The 21,375-nt window shown below is 39.0% G+C and overlaps 1 protein-coding gene and 2 pseudogenes across 5 annotated transcripts in view; 1 reads left to right on the top strand and 2 right to left on the bottom strand.

Moving 5' to 3' along the window:
* LOC114629501 (solute carrier family 22 member 19-like) overlaps positions 1-21,375 on the bottom strand; it is an 81,922-nt gene that overhangs the window by 35,034 nt on the left and 25,513 nt on the right. For all 5 annotated transcript variants that reach the window (XM_028777542.1, XM_028777543.1, XM_028777545.1 and 2 more), the window contains exon 5: positions 18,334-18,457. In XM_028777542.1, the coding sequence (XP_028633375.1) occupies positions 18,334-18,457 (124 nt within the window). The remainder of the gene's footprint in view (positions 1-18,333; positions 18,458-21,375) is intronic.
* Positions 3,434-4,300, bottom strand: LOC114629503 (annotated as a pseudogene).
* Positions 4,325-8,884, top strand: LOC114629437 (annotated as a pseudogene).

The raw sequence follows: 21,375 nt of genomic DNA, 5'->3' as shown, positions 1-21,375 counted from the left end.
ATTTCAAACCTTAAAAGGTGATAAGGATTTACATAGCCTGAGGAGATTATCAGCAGAGGCTGAAAAGGAGTTAGCTCTGGTAGGAAGGAAATTGTAGGATACACATCTAGATCATATTGATCCAAAGATGGCCTCCATCTTAGTTATCTTACCTTCTCCTCATTCTCCTACAGAAATTCTCATGGAGAGGGAAGATTATATCTTATAATGGATATTTGTAGCACTTAAACAGAGTAAGAAATTAAAAACCTACATAAAAAAATGTTTCTGAATTGATACTAAAATGAAAAATGAGACTGACAATTAGCTGGAATGGTACCTTTTACTAATGCAGATATTGCCTCATTATGGACATAAGATCAACATTGGCAAAGAGCATGCAGTAATTTCGTGGAAAAGATTAACAATAGATGCACTAAAAGCAAGCAACTTCAGTTCATAAAAAGAACTAATTGGATTTTCTGTTGTATCATTAAAAGGAATTCCAATTTCTGGAGCTCCTACATTTTACATTGATGCTAATAAATCAGAAAAGGCAGATATAAATCAGAAGATGTAAATAAAGTGGCTAAGAGTCCCTATAAATTGGTTCAAAAATCTGAATTATATGTGATACTCATGGTTTTGTCGAATTTTCAAGAGTCCCTTAATATCTTAATTGACTCTCAATATGCAGAAAGGTAGTTTTACACATACAGATTGTGGAACCTATTCAGGATGATTCTGACTTGACTTCACTATTTACTCAGCTACAACAAGTGATCAAAAATAGAAGTCATCCACTGTATATAACACATATAAGATCCCATACATGTCTTCTAGGCCCTCTGGCACAAGGTAATATTGAACTTGATCATCTATTGATAGGAAGGGTACCAGAGTCTTCAGAATCAAAAAAAAATGTTAAAAGCAAAGGTTTAAAGAAAGAATTCTCTATCACTTGGCAATAAGCCAAGGAAATTGTAAGGCAATGTCCTACTTGCTTATATAACCAAACTCCATTACCATAGAAAGTAACCCTAAAGGTACCCAAAGAAATGATATTTGGCAAATGGATATCTACAATTTTAAATGGTTTGGTAAACTGAAATATGTGTGTTATACTATAGACACATATTCAAGATTTCAATGAGCAACTGCCTTAGCTTCAGAAAAGGATGATTCTGTAATTACACATTTGTTAGAAGTTAGGACCATTATGGGAATACCCATACAAATTAAAACAAACAACAGTCTGCATATGTCTCTAATAAGATGAAGCAGGTTTTTTACATACTATAATATAAAACATTGTACAGTCATATCACACAATTCTACAGGACAAGTGATTGTGTAGAGATCTAATCGAACTCTAAAAGAAATGCTTAACAGGCAAAGGGGGCAACAAAACCCCCCAGAGATAGATTACATGCTGCTTTATTAATTTTTATTTTTTTTAAATGTGCTAGCTGGCCTGCTCCTGAGAAGACATCATATCCTGACCCATCCTAGAGGAACTGCAGTTGGTAAGAACCTTCTCCCACAACCTAAAGTCCCAGAGTTGAAGCTGGGAACCCAGCGCACGTGGGATCCATCACCCACCAAAACCTGTCCTCCCTAATACCACTCCCCTTCCAGCCCCTCAGCCTGGTACTCTCTGCTGGGGCAGACTCCTAGCTGGTATGTTCCTGTGAAGACACCATATCCTGACACATTGGCATAGGTTCCTTCCCATCTGTGCCGGTGCCTTGAGCAGACCTTGGGCACTAGCACTGCAACCAATCCCACAACACCCAAAGGAAGCTGAACTCCCAGGAGCTCTAATATACCCAGGATCATAGAATTTCAGTATCCCAGAGACAGCCTGACTCCCAGGAGCTCTTACACCCAGGATCTCAGGATCACAGGATCATGGAGACAGCTAAACTCTGAGGAGTTCTGACAAAACTAAGATAACAGGAGAGACAGGCTATAGTCAGAGACAGTGAGTGCAGGTAGCACTAGAGATAACCAGATGATGAATGGCAACTACAAGAACATAAGCAACAGAAACCAAGGTTACTTGGCATTATCAGAACCCAGTTCTCCCACCATAGCAAACCCTGGACACCCATCACACAGGAAAAGCAGGATTCAGAATTAAAATCACTTCTCATAATGATGATAGAGGACTTTAAGAAGAACATAAATAAATCCCTTAAAGAAGTACAGGAGAACACAGGTAAACAGGTAAAAGCCCTTAAAGAGGAAACACAAAAATCCCTTAAAGAATTACAAGAAAACACAACCAAACAGGTGACAGAATTAAAAAAAAAAAACCAACTAGGAAATCAAAATGGAAGTAGAAACAATAAAGAAATCACAAAAGGAGACTACCCTGGAGATAGAAAACTTAGGAAAGAGATCAGGAGTCATAGACACAAGCATCACCAACAGAATACAAGAGACAGAAGAAAGAATATCATGTGCTTGGCCTCTTGATCACCCCAACAAAAATTGGCTTTTTCCTAAACCAAGGCCGCCCTTGATATGGCTGCTAACATTGGGGAGCCTTCCTTTATGACAATATTACACCCCAAACTGACAAATGGTTGGTAACTTGAACATTTACAAGGGACTAGGATGGCTGTGAGTTAGCCCAATGACGGGATTATTGTAGGTCCACTTCCCAGGGGCCCACCCAATGCAGCCGAAAAGGAGTGCGTGGTGCTGGGAGTGGGTGCAGCCTACATGGCCTAAGACAGGGCTCTCACCCTCCTTTCACCCACCTCGGGGTCCCTTGACGTTGCCCATCGTCGACAGCCTAAAGCCTTCGACCATCGATGTGACTCGTCTCACATCAATGTTTTGGGGTTGTGAATTTGTCTAAGACCCCCCATAATTAGACATCCAAATTCAAAACTCACATAGTTGGGATTGATCATAAGATGCCTTCTCTAACTAAACAGAGAAGGGGGAGATGCCAGAAGCCAGGACCCTCGCCCTTACCCTCACCCCCTACCTTTCCCCACCTGCACAATGTCCCCTGAAGCTTGGCAACTGCAAGATCCTGCTTGGCAACTGCAGATAGACTCAAAGCAGTATACCATATCTTCTGAAGAATAGCAGGGAGACCATAACTCAAGCAGTGTACCATATCTTCTGAAGAATAGCAGGTAGATCATAATTCAAGGCAGTGTACCGTATAGACCATGACATGTTTCAAGGCAGAGGCCAAGAAGATTCTGTACTTTTCTACCACCTGGCCCCTCTTACCTCCTCCCCTTGTAAAACATGCTATAAAAAAGCATTTCATGTTCAAAAAAAATTTTTAAAAAAAAGTGAAAAAAAATTTTTTTAATTACTCAGTTTGACTTTTCATTGTTATACTTAGCCATTCAATGATAGTTTTGTCTCAAAGACAACCTTCATGAGTTTTCATTACAATACCTCATAAAAGCAGTTAAAATTATTATCTTTTTTTCACAAATAGGACTTTTTATTTGTCACTATTAAAAATCTGGATTTTAAACAGATTCTTGAACTGGTGGTTCATATCCATCAGCTCGCTCAACCTTAGCACCTGTCTCATCTCCAGTTGTTTTGCCAGAACTACCGCCTTCACCATGGAACTCCATGAGCTTTCCCAATTCAAACTTGGGTTTCTTCAACATTTTTACTTTTCTAACAAAGACATCATGAAGAGGATAAATGGACTGGCAAGCCTTTTCTATGTCTTTCCCAATGCTGTCTGGAATCAGTTTATTAACGACTTCCTTCAAGTCATTAGTCTGCACTTCTAGGGTCATGATCTCCATCATCTTCTTGTGGATCTGGCGGACTTGCTGGTGCTGCGCATAGAATGTCTTTCTTATCGGGTTGTTGCGTTTTTTAGTGAAGCCAACACAGAAAAGTCGGAGCAAATACCCATCGGTCGTCTTGACATCAACGTGAGCTTCAATCATAGTCTGCCACTTTTTGACCATGGAGCACATTTTGTCCCGGGTAAGATCCATGCCATGGAAGTTAGTCAGACAGTTTTTGCCCTGAACGTCCTCAGTAATTAGCTTGAATTTTCTAAATGCAACTTCATCATTCTGTAGATCGGCAAGGCTCACCTCAAACACACGACCCTTGAGGCCATCAGATGCAATTTTGGTCCCTTGAGTCCTTGTGACTAGTGTTTTTCCGATGTTCCTAATATTGAACATTGCTGGAGCTTTCACATCGTACCAGTCCTTCTTAGAAAATGGATCAACCACTTTCTTCTTAGCTCCCTTCTTGCCACCTTTCGTCAGGCGCTTGTTCTTGCCGACCGCCATGGTGCCGATCGGAGAGCCGAAAGGGCCTAAAATTATTTTCATTTATGCCCTTATATCTATTGGTAAGTTGAACCTTATTTTTTAAATATAAAATTGCTTTCAAGATGTTATCTTTTGAAATGTTCAAGGCATTTTTATTTTACTTCAACCACTTTTATTTCAAAATCAAGAGTGTCTAAGATTCACTGTTAATTTTATTTGAAATAAAATTATGCATTTTTATTTTAAAAAAAAGAATACCATGTGCAGAAGATAACGGAAAACACTGACACAACTGTCAAAGAAAATGCAAAATGCAAAAAGCTCCTAACCCAAAACATCCAGGAAATCCAGGACAAAATAAGAATACCAAACCTAAAGATAACAGGTATAGAAGAGAGGGAAGATTCCCAACTTAAAGGGCCAGTAAATATCTTCAACAAAAATATAGAAGAAAACTTCCCTAAACTAAGGAAGGAGATGCCCATAAAGATACAAGAATCCCACAGAACTCTAAATAGATTAGACTAGAAAAGAAATTCCTCCTGTCACATAATAATCAAAATGCCAAATGCACAAAACAAAGAAAGTAAGGAGTAGGGGAAAAATGTCAAGTAACATATAAAGGCAGACCTATAAAAATTATATCAGACTTCTCAGCAGAGACAGATGTTATACAAACCTTAAGAGAACACAAATGCCAACCGAGGCTACTATACCCAGCAAAACTCTCAATTAACATAGTTGGAGAATCCAAGATATTCCATGACAAAACCAAATTTACACAAATCCAGTCCTACAAAAGATAATAGATGAGAAACTCCAATACAAGGAGGGAAACTACAACCTAGAAAAAAGCAAGAAAGTAATCTTTCAACAAATGCAAAAGAAGATAGCCAAACAAACATAAATCTACCTCTAATAACAAAAATAATAGGAAGCAACAATCATTTTTCCTTAATATCTCTTAACATCAATGGACTCAATTCCCTAATAAAAAGATATAGGCTAATGGACTGGATATGTAAGGAGGGCCCAGCAATTTGCTTCATAAAGGAAACACACTTCAGTGACAAAGACAGACATGACCTCAGAGTAAAAGGCTGGAAAACAATTTTCCAAGCAAACACTCCCAAGAAACAAGATGGAGTAGCCATTCTAATATCGAATAAAATCAACTTTGAACAATAAGTTATCAAAAAAGATAAGGAAGGACACATAATACACATCACAGGAAGAATCTACAAAGATGAATTCTCAATTCTGAACATCTATGCTCCAAATGCAAGGGCACACACATTCATAAAAGAAACTTTACTAAAGCTCAAAGCATACCTTGCACCTCACACAATAATAGTGGAAGATGTCAACACCCCACTCTCAGCAACAGACAGATCCTGAAAACAGAAACTGAACAGAGACACAGTGAAACTAACAGAACTTATGAACCAAATGGATTTAACAGATATCTATAGAAAATTTCATCTTAAAACAAAAGAATATACCTTCTTCTTAGCACCTCATAGTACCTTCTCCAAAATAGACCGTAATTGGTCACAAAAAAGGCCTCAACAGATACAAAAAGATTGAAAAAAATCTCATGCATCCTATCAGATCATCACCGATTAAGGTTGGTCTTCAATAAAAACAAAAACAATGGCAAGCCCACATATACATGGAAACTGAACAGTGCTCTACTCAATGATGATTTGGTCAAGGAAGAAATGAAAGAAATTAAAGACTTTTTAGAATTTAATGAAAATGAAGGCACATCACACCAAAACTTATGGTACACAGTGAAAGCAGTGCTAAGAGGAAAACTCATAGCTCTGAGTGCCTACAGAAAGAAACTGAAGAGAACATATGCTAGCAGCTTGACAGCACACCTGAAAGCTCTAGAACAAAAGTGAGCAAATACACCCAAGAGGTGTATATGGCAGAAAATAATCAAACTCAGGGCTGAAATCAACCTAATAGAAACAAAAAGAACTGTACAAAGAATCAACAAAAATAGAAGCTGGTTCTTTGAGAACATCAAGATAGATAAACCCTTAGCCATACTGACAAAGGGCACAGAGACGCATCCAAATTAATAAAATCAGAACTGAAAAGGGAGACATAACAACAGAAACCGAGGAAATTCAAAACATCATCAGAACCTACTTTAAAAGCCTGTACTCAACAAAACTGGAAAAGCTAGATGGAATGGACAATTTTCTAGACAGATATCAGGTACCAAAGTTAAATCAGAAGCAGATAAACCATTAAAACAGTCCCATAAGCCTTAAAGAAATAGCAGTCATTAAAAGTCTCCCCACCAAAAAAAGCTCAGAACCAGATGGTTTTAGTGAAAAATTCTATCAGACCTTCAAAGACCTAGTACCAATTCTTTTCACACTATTCCACAAAACAGAAACAGAAGGAACACTACCCAATTCGTTCTATGAAGCCAAAGTTATGCTCATACCTAAATTACACAAAGACCAAACAAAGAGAACTTCAGATCAATCTACTTTATGAATATCCATGCAAAATTACTCAATAAAATTCTTGCAAACTGAATCCAAGAACACATCAAAACAATCATCCATCAAGATCAAGTAGGCTTTATCCCAGGAATGCAGGGACGGTTCAATATTCAAAAATCCATCAATGTAATACACTATATAAACAAACTGAAAGAAAGAAACTACATGATCATCTCACTATGTACTAAGAAAGCATTTGACAAAATTCAACATCTCTTCATGGTAAAAGTCTTGGAAAGATCAGGAATTTAAGGCCCATACCTAAACATAGTAAAAGCAATATACAGCAAACCAGTAGCCAACATCAAACTTATGAAGAGAAACTTGAAGCAATCCCACTAAAATCAAGGACTAGACAAGGCTGCACACTCTCTCTCTATCTATTCAATATAGTACTCAAAGTCCCAGCCAGAGCAATTAGACAGCAAAAGGAGGTCAAAGGGGTACAAATAGGAAAGGAAGAAGTCAAAATATCACTATTTGAAAATGATATGATAGTATACTTATGTGACCCCAAAGTTTCCACCAGAGAACTTCTAAACCTGATTTTAAAAAAAAACTTCAACAAAGTGGCTAAATATAAAATTAATTCAAACAAATCAGTAGCCTTCCTCTACTCAAAGAATAAACAGGCTGAGAAAGAAATTAGGGAAATGATACCCTTTACAATAGTCACAAATAATATAAAATACCTTAGTGTGAATTTAACCAAGCAAGTGAAAGATCTGTATGACAAGAATTTCAAGTCTCTGAGGAAAAAAATTGAAGATCTCAGAAGATGAAGATCTCCCATGCTCATGGATTGACGGGGTTAATATAATAAAAATGGCCATCTTGCCAAAAGCAATCTACAGATTCAGTGCAATCCCCATTAAAATCCAAACTCAATTCTTCATAGAGTTAGAAAGAGAAATTTGCAGATTCATTTGGAATAACAAAAAACCCAGGATAGTGAAAACTATTTTGAACAATAAAAGAACTTCTGGGGGAATCACCATCCCTGACATCAAGCTGTACTACAATGCAATAGTGATAAAAACTGCATGACATTGCTACAAAAATAGGAAAGTAGATCAATGGAATAGAATTGAAGACCCAGAAATGAACCCACACACCTATGGTCACTTGATCTTTGACAAAGGAGCTAAAACCCTCCAATAGAAAAAGGACAGCATTTTCAACAAATGGTGCTGATTCAACTGGAGGTTAGTATGTAGAAGAATGCAAAATACTCCATTCTTATCTCTTTGTACAAATCTCAAGTCCAAGTGGATCAAGGACCTCCACATAAAACTAGATACACTGAAACTAATAAAAGAGGAAGTGGGAAAGAGCCTTGAATACTTGGGCAGAGGGGAAAAGTTCCTGAACAGAATACCAATGGCTAATACTCTAAGATCAAGAATTGACAAATGGGACCTGGTGAAATAGCAAAGCTTCTATAAGGCAAAGGATACTGTCAGTAGAACAAAACAGCAACCAACAGATTGAGAAAAGATCTTTATCAACCCTACATCTGATAGAGAGCTAGTATCCAATATATACAAAGAACTCAAGAAAATAGACACCAGAAAATCAAATAACCCGGACCCGGGTAGCCAACGGCCTGTGAGCATCACGCCTAAGTTTTATTGTGACTACTGTGATACATATCTTACCCACGATTCCCCATCTGTGAGGAAGACACACTGCAGTGGTCGGAAACACAAAGAGAATGTGAAAGACTATTACCAGAAATGGATGGAAGAGCAGGCCCAGAGCCTGATTGACAAGACAACGGCTGCATTTCAACAAGGAAAGATCCCTCCGGCTCCGTTCTCTGCTCCTCCGCCTGCGGGGGCCATGATCCCGCCTCCCCCCAGTCTCCCGGGTCCTCCTCGGCCTGGCATGATGCCTGCACCCCACATGGGAGGCCCTCCCATGATCCCAATGATGGGCCCCCCTCCTCCTGGGATGATGCCTGTGGGACCAGCTCCTGGGATGAGACCGCCCATGGGAGGCCACATGCCCATGATGCCTGGGCCTCCCATGATGAGACCCCCCGCCTGTCCGATGATGGTGCCCACACGGCCCGGCATGACCCGGACAGACAGATAAGAGCAGAAGTGCTCGCTCTTCATCGTTTTGTATTGTGCTGTTTCACCAGGAGATCTTGGTGCTGAGCCTGAGTGTTTACTAGACGCATGGCCAGGACCTTCCTTCCTAACAGAGAGGAAGAAGTGATACAGAAGGGGCTGTTTTCACTTACATTGGGAAACGTGAAAATAAAATGGTCAGCTGTTTTAGTTAAAAAAAAAAAAAAAGAAAATCAAATAACCCTATTTAAAAATGGAGTACAGAGCTAAACAAAGAATTCTCAACTGAAGAAACTTGAATGGTCGAAAAGCACCTAAAGAAATGTTCAGCATCCTTAGTCATCAGAGAAATGCAAATCAAAACAATCCTGATATTCCACCTCATACCAGTCATAAAGGCTAAGATCAAAAACTCACGTGATAGCAGCTGCTGGCAAGGACATGAAGAAAGAGGAACACTCCTCCATTGTTGGTGGGATTGCAAAATGGTATAACCACTCTGGAAATCAGTCTAGTGGTTCCGCAGAAAATTGGACATAGTACTACATGAGGACCCAGCTATACCACTCCTGGGCATATATCCCAAAAGATGCTCCAACATATAACAAGGACACATACTCCACTATGTTCATAGCAGCCTTATTTATAATAGCCAGAAGCTGAAAACAACCCAGGTGTCCTTCAACACAGGAATGGACACAGAAAATGTGGTACATTTATGCAATGGAGTACTACTCAGTTATTAAAAACAATGAGTTCATGAAATTCTTTGACAAATGGATGGAACTAGAAAATATCATCCTGAGTGAGGTAACCCAATCACAAAAGAACACACATGGTATACACTCACTGAGAATTTGATATTAGCCCAGAAGCTCACAATACCCAAGATACACTCACAGACCACATGAAGCTCATGAAGAAGGAAGACCAAAGTGTGGGTACTTCAGTCCTTCTTAGAAAGAGTAACAAAATACTCAAGGGAGCAAATATGAAGACAAAGTTTGGAGCAGAGACTGAAGGAGGGGCTGTCCAAAGGCTGCCCCACCTGGGATCCATTCCATGTGCAGATACCAAACACAGACACTGTTGTGGATGCCAGGAAGTGCATGCTGACAAGAGCCTGATATAACTGTCTCCTGAGAGGCTCTGCCAGAGCCTGACATATACAGAGGTGGATGCTTGCAGCTAACCATTGAACTGATAATGGGGTTACCAATGGAAGAGTTAGAAAGAAGACTGAAGGAGCTGAAAGGGTTTGTGGCCCCATGGGGAGAGCGACAATACCAACCAACCAGGGCTCCCAGGGCCTAAACCACCAGCCTGGGAACACACATGGAGGGACCCATGGCTCCAGCTGTATATGTAATGGCAGATGGCCTTGTCCGGCATTGATGGGAGAGGAGGTCCTTGGTCCAGTGAAGGCTGGATGCCCCAGTGTGGGGGAATTCGAGGGTGGGGAGGTGGGAGTGTGTGGGTGGGTGGGGGCATATCCTCATAGAAGCAGGAGGAGGTGGATAGGGGTTTTGTGGGGCAATGGGGAAAGGAGATAACATCTGAAATGCAAATAAATAAAATATCCAATAAAAAAATTTAAATGCTAAAGAACAAAAAACTATGGCAGCTGAAAAACATTAGATTGTGGAAAAACCTTCTGAACTAAACCAGCCTGTTTTTTGTTTGTTTGTTTGTTTGTTTTTAAGGATGTTGGGACATCAGAATGGAAAACAGAAAATGTATTACTCTAGGGTAGTGGTTATGTCTCTATTTCCACAGGAAAAAAAAGATACATGTTCCTCCAAGTTGATAAAAATCAGACATGACAAAAGAAGACCCCCTGAAGACTTTGGCTATGGATAAGTAGGAGATTGACAAGATCAACAAGATAGGTGATGTATATGTGATGATATATATGTCTCCATACACTGAGACAGCTCTGGGACAAGCTGAGATTTAGCCATATATATACAGCCAATAGCACTTAATGGGCATAAAATTCTCTTGACTTATTATTATATTCCATCCTTTAAGATGGCATTAATGGAAAATTATATAGTTTGATTATGTAATCAAACTAACCTCTAAAGAAAGGCAGTTGTCTTTCTTTATTGATCTTCCTTAACTGATATGTGTACCTTGCACATTTCATATGAATGTCTTTACAGAGTTATGTGTTACTTGTGAGGTTTGTATATTACAGAATGAAAGAGAAAAGAGACAGGCCTGACAAGATTCACACTCTGGGATGCTGAGATTCTAGAACCTTCCATTCCAGCTCCTTGTTTGATTCTACCTCAATTACATTGAAGCTGTTTTCTTTAATGACTTCCTCCAGGACATTTCCAGAACAGCTAGCTCACCCATCCAGCCTTTCAGACCATTACAGTCAGGATATCAGTTAAGCCATGAACTTTCTCAGCACATAGAGACTGGAAGGCAAATGATGTCAGTTAGCCCACCTTTGACCAAACCAATTTTCCTATTTCCCTTTGGACCTCCAGAATGGAATTCTTTGCCTTAATTCATCTATAAGTAAGCAAAAGAAGATCATTTTGTCAGTTCCTTAGGTTGGGATAGATGGTTCTGGTTATTTTATGAATTATAGATATGTTGTCATTTTAAGGGATACTTTGCAAATGTTGTAGTTTTGGATAAGGAGAAAAATAAAGAGCTCAGACTCAGGGATTTGTAGTACGCAATTCGGCTAGCTCCTGCGCCACTGCCAACTTCTCACTGTTGTTCCCCTTCTGACCACAGCACCAGCTAGCCAGGAGCACAGGCCTGGGACCCACAAAAACTGTCGTGGCTGCTGCCTTTGCCATGGACTCCACAGCTCCAAGCATGGCCCCTGGTCCAATCCCCAACAATAACCACCATCCTTGCGGTACCTGGTACAAAGAAGACTCTTAATGCTTAAAGATTATCCAATGGATTTATATATCAGCAAATACTCAATACACAAGATGCCCACACAATCAGAATTGTAAATCCAATATCTAACCTTTTGATATGAATAGCTACCCGAGACTGCTAGAGACACAAACATCAGCCTCCATCTTGCTTCTCCTCTCTCTCCCCTTCCTCTCTCCACCTCCCAACTCCTAGTCCTGCCTACCTCTTCTACTACCCAATCACCGAGCTCCACTGCAAATACAGTGTGGCAGGAAAATTCCTGCAATAGGGTCTTTATCCTTCTTTCTTAAGTAGAGGAAAAGGGGGGGAAAAAGAGAGAGAGAGAGTAATATCATAGAAATTAGAGAAATGGACAAAGAGGGATAGGCTATCAAATTTAATCTTAAACAAAACATTGTATAGCCATAATCTTACATTGGTAGAAATCTTTATTAATAATACAAATTGAAGTTATAATTTTTACAATGGTATATAATTTTATAGATTGATGCAGAATTCATTGGTATGAATTTCTTACATTGATACAAAATTTGAATTTAATGTTGTTACTATTTGATAGGCTTAGTGTCTGTGAAACTCATTTAAGAATACAAGACTTAGACCCAGTCCTTCTAATATCTACCATTACAAACCATTTAGGATGATTAAGTAACACACGTTAAGGGCCAGATAGTAAACTCATGATTATACTAGATTCTGATCTAACTATATTAAGGAGCTTTCTACAATATTCAAATAGAAGTAGCTAAGAGTAGTCAAAGTTTAACCATTAATATATACTTTATATAGATGTCTCCAAAAACATCAGAAATCCACAGAAGCTGACATAGAATCATTTCATCATTACTAGAAATAGGGACATGTCTGCTTCTGACAATATTCCTTCATGGTTCAAAGAAGAAATTGAGCATCAAAACCATCATTTCCACAGAAGCTGACATAGAATCATTTCATCATTACTAGAAATAGGGACATGTCTGCTTCTGACAATGTTCCTTCATGGTTCAAAGAAGAAATTGAGCATCAAAACCACCAGATGGAGTAGCTTCAGTTACAGCAAGGTAGCCACTGGACAAAATTTGCCATCTACAGATAGCAAACATACTGTCCAGAAAAGAACACACCGCAGGATAGTTGACAGCTTGGCTCTGCCAAGATAGAGTGAGCCAATCTTTCATGTTCCTGCTTCATTTGAGGTCTGTCAGATAATCCTGGACCAGAAGGATAGATGAAGGATAAAGACTGATGCTCCAACACTTTGAGTAATGAGGGACTGTGCAGGTAGTCAGCCATCTCTATAAATTGGTTAAGTTTTGAAAGCCATGTTTTGTGCTTACTATATTTTCTGGTAATATTTAAGTTGTTCTCAGGTTTCAGACAGGGTTGAAAATTGGTTACAGTCTCATAATCAAACTTGAGTTGTTTAACATTGAGAGAGAGAATATATATTTGAAAGGATAGTTTTCAGATGATGATGCAAGCTAAAATAACAAAATAATTCAGGTATGGAATTGTAAGCTCTTTAAGTTGGGATAGATGATAGAGTGCTTTATCTAAAATGACAAATATGATAAACTGGGTATTAAATATATCATATTTTATCATTTGCATAATTGTAAGAAGTTTGCTCAATTTATACCTCAGAGAAAAGAGCCTTTTAATTGGACAAAAAGGGGAAAATGTTGTGCATTACACTGGTGCTGTTTATATTTCGATGTTAATTCTGCTTCCTCAAGAGGGGCTCCCCCAACTCAAGTGATCTCATTGAACCTTATCAAATAAAGGCCAGAGCTGATGATTGGGCAGTGGAAGGGAAAAGGTGGGGCTGAAAGTCTCAGAGAGGAAGAAGAGAAAGAGAACAGAGGAAGAGGAGGTGGAAGAAAGATGGAGCCAAACCACATGGCCCAGAGAAGCCACAAGTGGGAAGGGATCTCATAACTAGGGAATAAATTAATATAGTGATAGATCTGCCCAATATAGGCATATAGTTTATAAATATAATAACTGAGTTGTGTGTTTTTATACAAGCTTTATTGGGGTAAATTTTGCTGCAACAGACCCCTATGGTTGAACTAGGGGAAGGACTGAAGATGCTGAAGGGAAAAGCAACCCCATAGGAAGATCAGCAGTCTCAATTAATACAGACCCTAGGGAGTACCATAGAGTAAACCACCAACCAGGAGCATACACCAGGAGCTGGTCCAAGGCCCTTGGCACATATATAGCAGAGGTCTACCTGGTCTGGCCTCAGTGGGAGAAAATGTGCTTAATCCTTGAGAGACTTGAGGCCCCAGGGAATGAGGAGGACAAGGGAGAGGAGCACTCTATCAAAGTCAAGAGGGAAGAAGAGTGGGATGAAGAACTGTGTGGGGTGGGGGCAACAACTAGAATGTAAATAAATAAAATGTATTTTTTATTATTTTTATTTTTTACAGTCCAGTCTTTGCCTTGCCTCCCTGTGTGCCCTTCTACAGTTCCTTATCCATTCCTTCTCCTCCCCTGTCTCCAAAAGGATACCCCCCTGACAGGCCTCCCCACTCCCTGGAGCCTCAAGTCAAGGTGCATAAATAAAATAACTTTTTAAAAAAGAGTTCACAGACTCACCCTACTTCTTGCTTGCAGTTAAAGATATAGACTCAGCTTTCTGCTCCAGCTCCCTGCTGCCATGTCTCCTCCACCATTATGTAGTCTCCTCTGGATCTGTAAGCTCTGTAAGTTTCTTTTGTCGTGGTATTTTTACAGAAAATTAACTAACACAGAAGTTGGTACCAGAGACTAGCTTGCTGCTGTAAAGAGTCTGACCATGATGATTTCTGGATGACTGTTGAACACTTTGGAGCTTTGGATCATTAATACTGTAAACATATCTTTAAAAAGCTATTCTAATAGCAGTCTTTGGTAGACAGTAATGATTAAAGTAACGCAGACAGTGGAGGCCAAATTCATGAGGTTTCAGAGGGGAACGATGTTAGCAGCTGGGCCTCAGTTTACTAATATGCTATTTTGGCAAAGAGTATGGCTGTTTTCTGGGCATATTCTGAGAATTTACATGAGACTAAATCAGTGGTTCTCAACTTGTGCATCACAATACCTTTGGGGGTCTAATGATACTATCACAATGCTCTACCTAAGCCCATCAGAAAACACAGATATTTGCATTATGATTCATAATAGTAGCAAAGCTACAGTTATAAAGTAGCAACCAAAATAATTTTATGGTTGGAGAATCATCACAAAATGAGGAGCTGTATTAAAGGGTCACATCATTAAGAAGGTTGAGCACCACTGGACTAAATTAACAGGCAAGAGATTAATTTTTTTGGCAAAAGAAAATTTCAAGACAGAAGGACATTGAGTCTGTGGGGTAGTTATATTACTGAAAATTTTTATGCAGGTCTATAATGAAAAAAGAGCGAGGGGGGCAGAAAGAAATACAAAATGTAAAGCTTGCAGAGTAAAACATAAAATATCACTAGAGTGATTTGCAATCAAAGCATGTGCTTAAAGAAAGTCTGTAACAGTTAGAGATTGACGCTATTAAGGAAAGGCTTCATGCTCCTCATTGAAATGGTGGGAAATGTGCTAAAGAGCAAGACCCCACAATCTAAACTTCCAGCTTGTAAAAAAAGAAAGCCTAAGGGAAAAAACACAATTTTCAACATAAAAAGTTGCAATAGTAGAAGTGGCCCAGGATCCATCTCTATCTGGCACAACCCAGTGTGGTAGTATCATGCACGTAGCACTGGCTTTGGAGCCATTAAAGATGCAAGAATGAGGAGACTGTAAGTTCTCCCTTTGCAGTTTCAGAGAGCCTGGGGCCAGCCAAATGTATGCCAGCACTGGAGTCACTGCAAGAAGTCCCTTGTAGTCCAGGCCTTCTGAGTCCATTGGATAAAGCTGTAAAGGGGAACCCTGGGTTTCAATGGAAACCCCAAGATGTGGGAGATGCCACAGCCATGGGACATCTGCCAAGAAGAGCCAAATACAGTGGAGATATATGTTGCAGGCAAAAAGTCCGAAAGCATAGAGCCCATCTAAGCCCTGATCTAGATACTTGACATGGGGCTACAGGAGTTATTGTTTGTCCTGCTGGATTTTGGTCTTGCTTTGGTTCAGTGTGATTTTCACTATGCACACATTTGGCTAGGAATTCATATTCTATGTCATTGTATGTTAGAGGTGTGTTGGTTTTTGGATTTGGTTTTTTACAGTGAGTCACAGTTAAGAGATTTTTTTAAGACTCAGAAGAGATTTTGTTCTTATGACTTTTGAACAGTATTGAGACATGAAAGACTATGGGGACTTTTCAAGTTAGGCTAAATGCATTTTACATTATGATATGTCTATGAGCTCATGAGGCCCAGAAAATAGAATGTGGTGATTTCAACGAGAAATGTTCACCATAAGCTCATATATCTGAACACTTGATGCCTAGTTATAATACTGTTTGGGGATGTTATCCAACATTTAGGAGGTGGGTCCTTGGTGAAAGAAGTACATCACTGCGAGTAGGCTTTGGAAGTTTATAGCTTCACCCTACTCCCAATTCACTCTCTGTTTCCTGCTGCTATGCATGGCTACTGTCATGATTCCCCCATCATTATGAACCCTTTCTCCGGATCCAAAATCAAATAAATTCTTTATTTTATCACAGCAGCAAAAAGTAACAAATATATTCTACCAGCTTTCTGATTTTTATCTTAACCGGAAACCAATCCCAGAGGATGATGCTGGCCTTTTTAATGTAGTCTTCCTTATTCAACCTAATCAAGACAATCCTTCACATTCATGCTCAAAAACTAAACTAATATAAATAACCCCTCACAAGTATACCTGGAAACTTGAATCCTAGTGATTCTAGATCTTGTCAAATTGGCCATACCATTGTTGATGGTTTCCTTCTAGAAAATTGAACCAGAAACTTCCTCCCTGCTGGTTAGCTTTCATAGTCCTGGGAAGTGCTATGCAGACTGCTGCAGAAGAATTTTCATCAACAGTTTACTCAGATGTAAATACTTGCACTACACTATAACATGTCAGAGATAGTGTGTCTTGTGCAGTGTCAGCATCACTGCCATGGGGTTAGCAAACCACTTTCTGACTGAACTTAAGGCCTGTACCACAAGTGATAACTTGTATTTGACACATCAAACCTAAGTGAAAACCCATAGCTCTGTACATCATAGACCTTAGTGGAAAGAGTATGGTAGTCTGAATAATAGTCCCCATAGGAGCATGTTTTTGAATGCTTGCTCCCCACTGAGTGGAATTATTTGGGAAGGATTAGGATGTGTGGTCTTGTTGAAGGAGATGTGTCACTGGGAGTGAACTTTGAGATTTTAAAATCTATGCCACTCCCAGTTAGCTCTTTTTCTCTCTCCCCAACCCCTTTCTTGCTCTCTCACTCTCCCTCTTTCCCTCCTTTATGCTTGTAGATAGAGCATAATCTTTCATCTACTGCTTCAGTATCATGCCTGCCTGCTGCCATGCTTTCCACCATAGACTACTTTTGGAACTGTGAGCCCCTAAATTAAATGTTTTCTTTTATAAAATGACTTGGTCATGGTGTTTTTGTCATGGCAATAGAAAAGTAACCAAGACAGGAATCCCTTGTTGCTGCTGTGGGAGTTGTTTTGTTGTTTGGACTTGATCTGCCTGTTGAATTGCCATCTACATAGCTAAATTTGTGTCCTTAAGTACTGATGCTATCAGTTATGGTCAGAGAAGTTTTTTTTTAATACTGGGTGCAGTTACAGCAAACTCAAAATGGGTCAAAGTGCTGGAAATACATGACTGTTGAATGTTCATCCATAAATTGGATATTTATATTATCCCCCTCCATGGCTCAAGGAACAATATGAGAAGTTTAAGAGCCAGAGGAAGCGGTGATGCACAACATTCTATAGCCATTGTACACTTAAGCTCTTAGCAGTCATGGTTACCTGCACAAAACCCGCCCAGATGGTCCAGTCAACATTCCATCATGGGAAGTAGAGAGGCTTGTAAGGCCATTCCCTTCTTACTGAACATTGCTAGATGAAAGGACTTCTAAAGGCCTACTGCTCCTAAAGAATGATAGTCAGTTATTTATTTTTAGGAATTTTTTCAATTGAATAGCTACTGGAAGTTATCTGCTGTCCTATAAATAACCTCTCATTCATATTTTTATAGCTAACCCTAATGGAATTTTTTGTTTCACACACAAAAAAGACATTAAAGTACAAGATGACTGTGTAAGAAGAGGAAGGGGACCAGTGAGAGTGAGAGAAGAACAAGAGCAAGGAGTGCTAAATATGATAAAATATAATATATATGGAAATGTTACAATAACACTCATTATGTATAACTAATATATGCTAAGAAAAAGTTTTAAAGTGACTAAAATCCTGGGGATACATTTTTGCAAATTAAATTCAATAAGCAGAAGGAAAAACAACATGTTTTAGTCCCTTTTGAAAGAAACATGTATACATTATATTTAATAGTAGCATATTGCACCTTGACATCTAGACATGTATTACTAAGCTTGTGTTTCCTTTATGCTCCCATTATGCTTACCTCCATGGTTAGGACATCTCCAGAATTCTTCATTCCATTTATGTGTGCAACTTTTCTAAGTTCCTTTAAACCCTTCTCAGGTTTGTTGGTCATAATCAGCCACCGAGCTGACTCTGACAACCACCTGCTCAAGAAGAGTTTGGAATTAAAAACAATTCTGATGTGGTCATTTTCTGTGCCAAATTTGTCCTTGGATGGTTTTATTAGTCTAATGGTTACAACTCATTCTGTCAAAACAGTAAATATAATCCTATGTTTTCTGATACCTTCACTATAAAACAATTCATTCATGCAGTACACCTGTACTTTTGGAATACAGACCTGGAGTCATGTTGGTCTTCCTGCCATGACTTGGATGCAAACTTCATGGAAGTCACTAAACTGAAACATAAGGAACCCCTATATAGTACTTTTCCAGATTTCCTTGTTAGAATGTAGGAAAATTTATTCATAATATTTTTCCTAATTAAGAACCTCTGAAGAAACTTTACTGACTAATTATATCATCTGAATTGCATTCATTCCTACGCCAAGAACCTGATGGCATTTAACCATGCATGAAAGAAGAGGCTAGCTCAGTTTCTCATCTATATAGTGTGAGCATCAGTGCTATGATGTCAATTGATATGTACTGAAGATTTAAGTTATATGAATGAATCTGACAGAAGGTTTACACTTTTGCTGGTATAAATGCATCTCACTGTATCAAACTTGTAATCACTTCTTAGAGTCAATTCTAACCAAGTATGTCTCCTCTGCTGATCCAGTACTGTAGCACTTTTTAAATAATTTTTAAAAGAAAGAAGGGTGGGAAAAAAAGAAAGGGTATAATTTTGGAAGCTAAGCTCACATAGCCTTTTGCACTAAGTAGGAGACTTCAGCTTCTCCTGCTTAGGACCATCCAGGCAACCCAGAAACTCACTGGACCAATTTGAAAAGGAAAATTACATCTCAACAATACTATGACTTAGCCCTATCCCGAACATTGTGTCTCTAGCAAAAGAAAAAGGGCAACCTGAACCAAAAAAAGAAGAAATAACACTTAACCAACAAAGTTTTCCAACTGCTTCAATCCCAGCTCAGAAACAAGAGCATGATAAACCAAGGCAACATGACTTACAAAAATTACAAACTCCATAATAGTGATCCTTAATGAAAATGACCAGGAAAAGCTCCAGATAAATAATTCAACAAAATGATTAGAGTTGTAATTACCTTATTTTAGTTAAGCACCTCAAATAAGATGTTAATATGCTCCAAGATAACAAAAACAAAGGGAATAATAAAGAATTCAATACAAGGTATGAAAGCATTCTCAACAAAGAGATAGAATTACTGAAGAAAAAACCAACCTGAAATCATGCTGAAATTTTTAAAAACTCAATAATCCAAATAAAAAGTTCAGTGGAGCCCAGGCTGGCCTCCAACTTGTAATCCTCCTGCCACCACCTTCTTCACCAAATCCTACCAGCATGTGCCACCACGACTGGCTGTTTAGTTTGGGATTTTTGTTGGATTCCTAACAATGGGAGTGATTCTTTTGCCTGCCCCTGAAATCTTTTTTTTTTTTTTTTTGAGACAGGGTTTCTCTGTGTAGCCCTGGCTGTCCTGGAACTCACTCTGTAGACCAGGCCGGCCTCGAACTCAGAAATCCGCCTGCCTCTGCCTCCCAAGTGCTGGGATTAAAGACATGCGCCACCACTGCCCGGCCAAAATGTATGGCCCAGGCTGGCCTTGAACTCATCATCCTCCTGCCTCTGCCTCCTTCAGCAAATCCTACTGGGGTGCGCCACCACAACCAGCTGGAATCTTTTTCCACCTGCTGGATTGCCTTGTCCAGCCTTGATAAGAGGGTTTATAGCTAGTCTTATTGTATCTTGTTATGTTTAAGTTGATATCACTAGGAAATCTGTTCTTTTCTAAAGGGAAATGAAGAAGCAGTAGATCTGGGACAGAGTAAAGGTAGGGAGAAGCTGCATTTGGTGTGTATTGTGTGAGAGAAAAGTATTTTTTAAAATAAATAAGTTAAAACAATTTTAGAAGAAAATAAACAAAAAACTTCATCGAAAGCCTTATGAATAGAATGGAAGACAAGGTAGAAGAAACATGCAATGAAGGCCAATGATACATTTTTAATCATATATATATGAATATGATTGTTGATTGAATAATTCCACATATTTTTCCAACTTCAATGGAAGCTGAGGGCCCATAGAAGGGCCTGTTTTTTAACTCCAGGTTAAGATTACAGGTGTGCGGGAAGGTCCACATATCCCAGTAGTCTTAACAATAGCTGAGAAACCAGGGTAGGCTAGATCTAACTCTGGGTAAGGCCCACAAGCATGCAAAGTGTTTCCTAACTCGCAACACAAGTTACAAACCCATTCAGGAGGGCCTAGCTGACACAGGACTACCTGAACCTCAGAGGATCAATAAAGATAGATCTCCCAACCCTAAAAACCAGTACCTCAGAAGAGGCATCTCAACCCTACTAGAACTGATTCTTTCACTGAACATTGCAAACGGCACCATAAAATAAAAATATAAAATAATAAAAGGAAAACACAACCAACAAACTAACTTCAGATTGCAAGTCCCATCACAGAAACAGAAATCATAAGGAAAACCAATACAGCATGTCCCCTCTTCAAATCATTGCACTTACATAACAATGGCACTTAATGAAAATGACTTAGAAGAACTATCAAAGAATTCAAAAGAATGGTAAGTATGTAGAAACAATTCAAAGGAGACATAAATATACTCCAGCAGAACAAAAACAAAGAGATGAATAAATGAGAAAGCTGTGTTGGCTTAAATGAGAATATACCCCCATAGTCTTAGGCATTTGAGTAGTTGGTCCCCAGTTGGTAACATTGTGGGACTGGGGGTAGAGTTTTGACAGTTAAAGAGTCATACCATTTCTATTTCATTCTTTCTCTCTTTCTCTTTCTCTCTCTCTCTCTCTCTCTCTCTCTCTCTCTCTCTCTCTCTTTCTCTCTCTCTCCCTCTCTCTCTCTCTTTCTCTCTCTCTCTCTCTCT

Source organism: Grammomys surdaster, unplaced genomic scaffold, assembly GCF_004785775.1.
Source record: "Grammomys surdaster isolate TR1022 unplaced genomic scaffold, NIH_TR_1.0 310, whole genome shotgun sequence".
Classification (NCBI taxonomy): Eukaryota; Metazoa; Chordata; class Mammalia; order Rodentia; family Muridae; genus Grammomys; species Grammomys surdaster.
The sequence above is the reverse complement of the archived record's forward strand: the minus strand, read 5'-3'. Positions and strand labels throughout refer to the sequence as shown.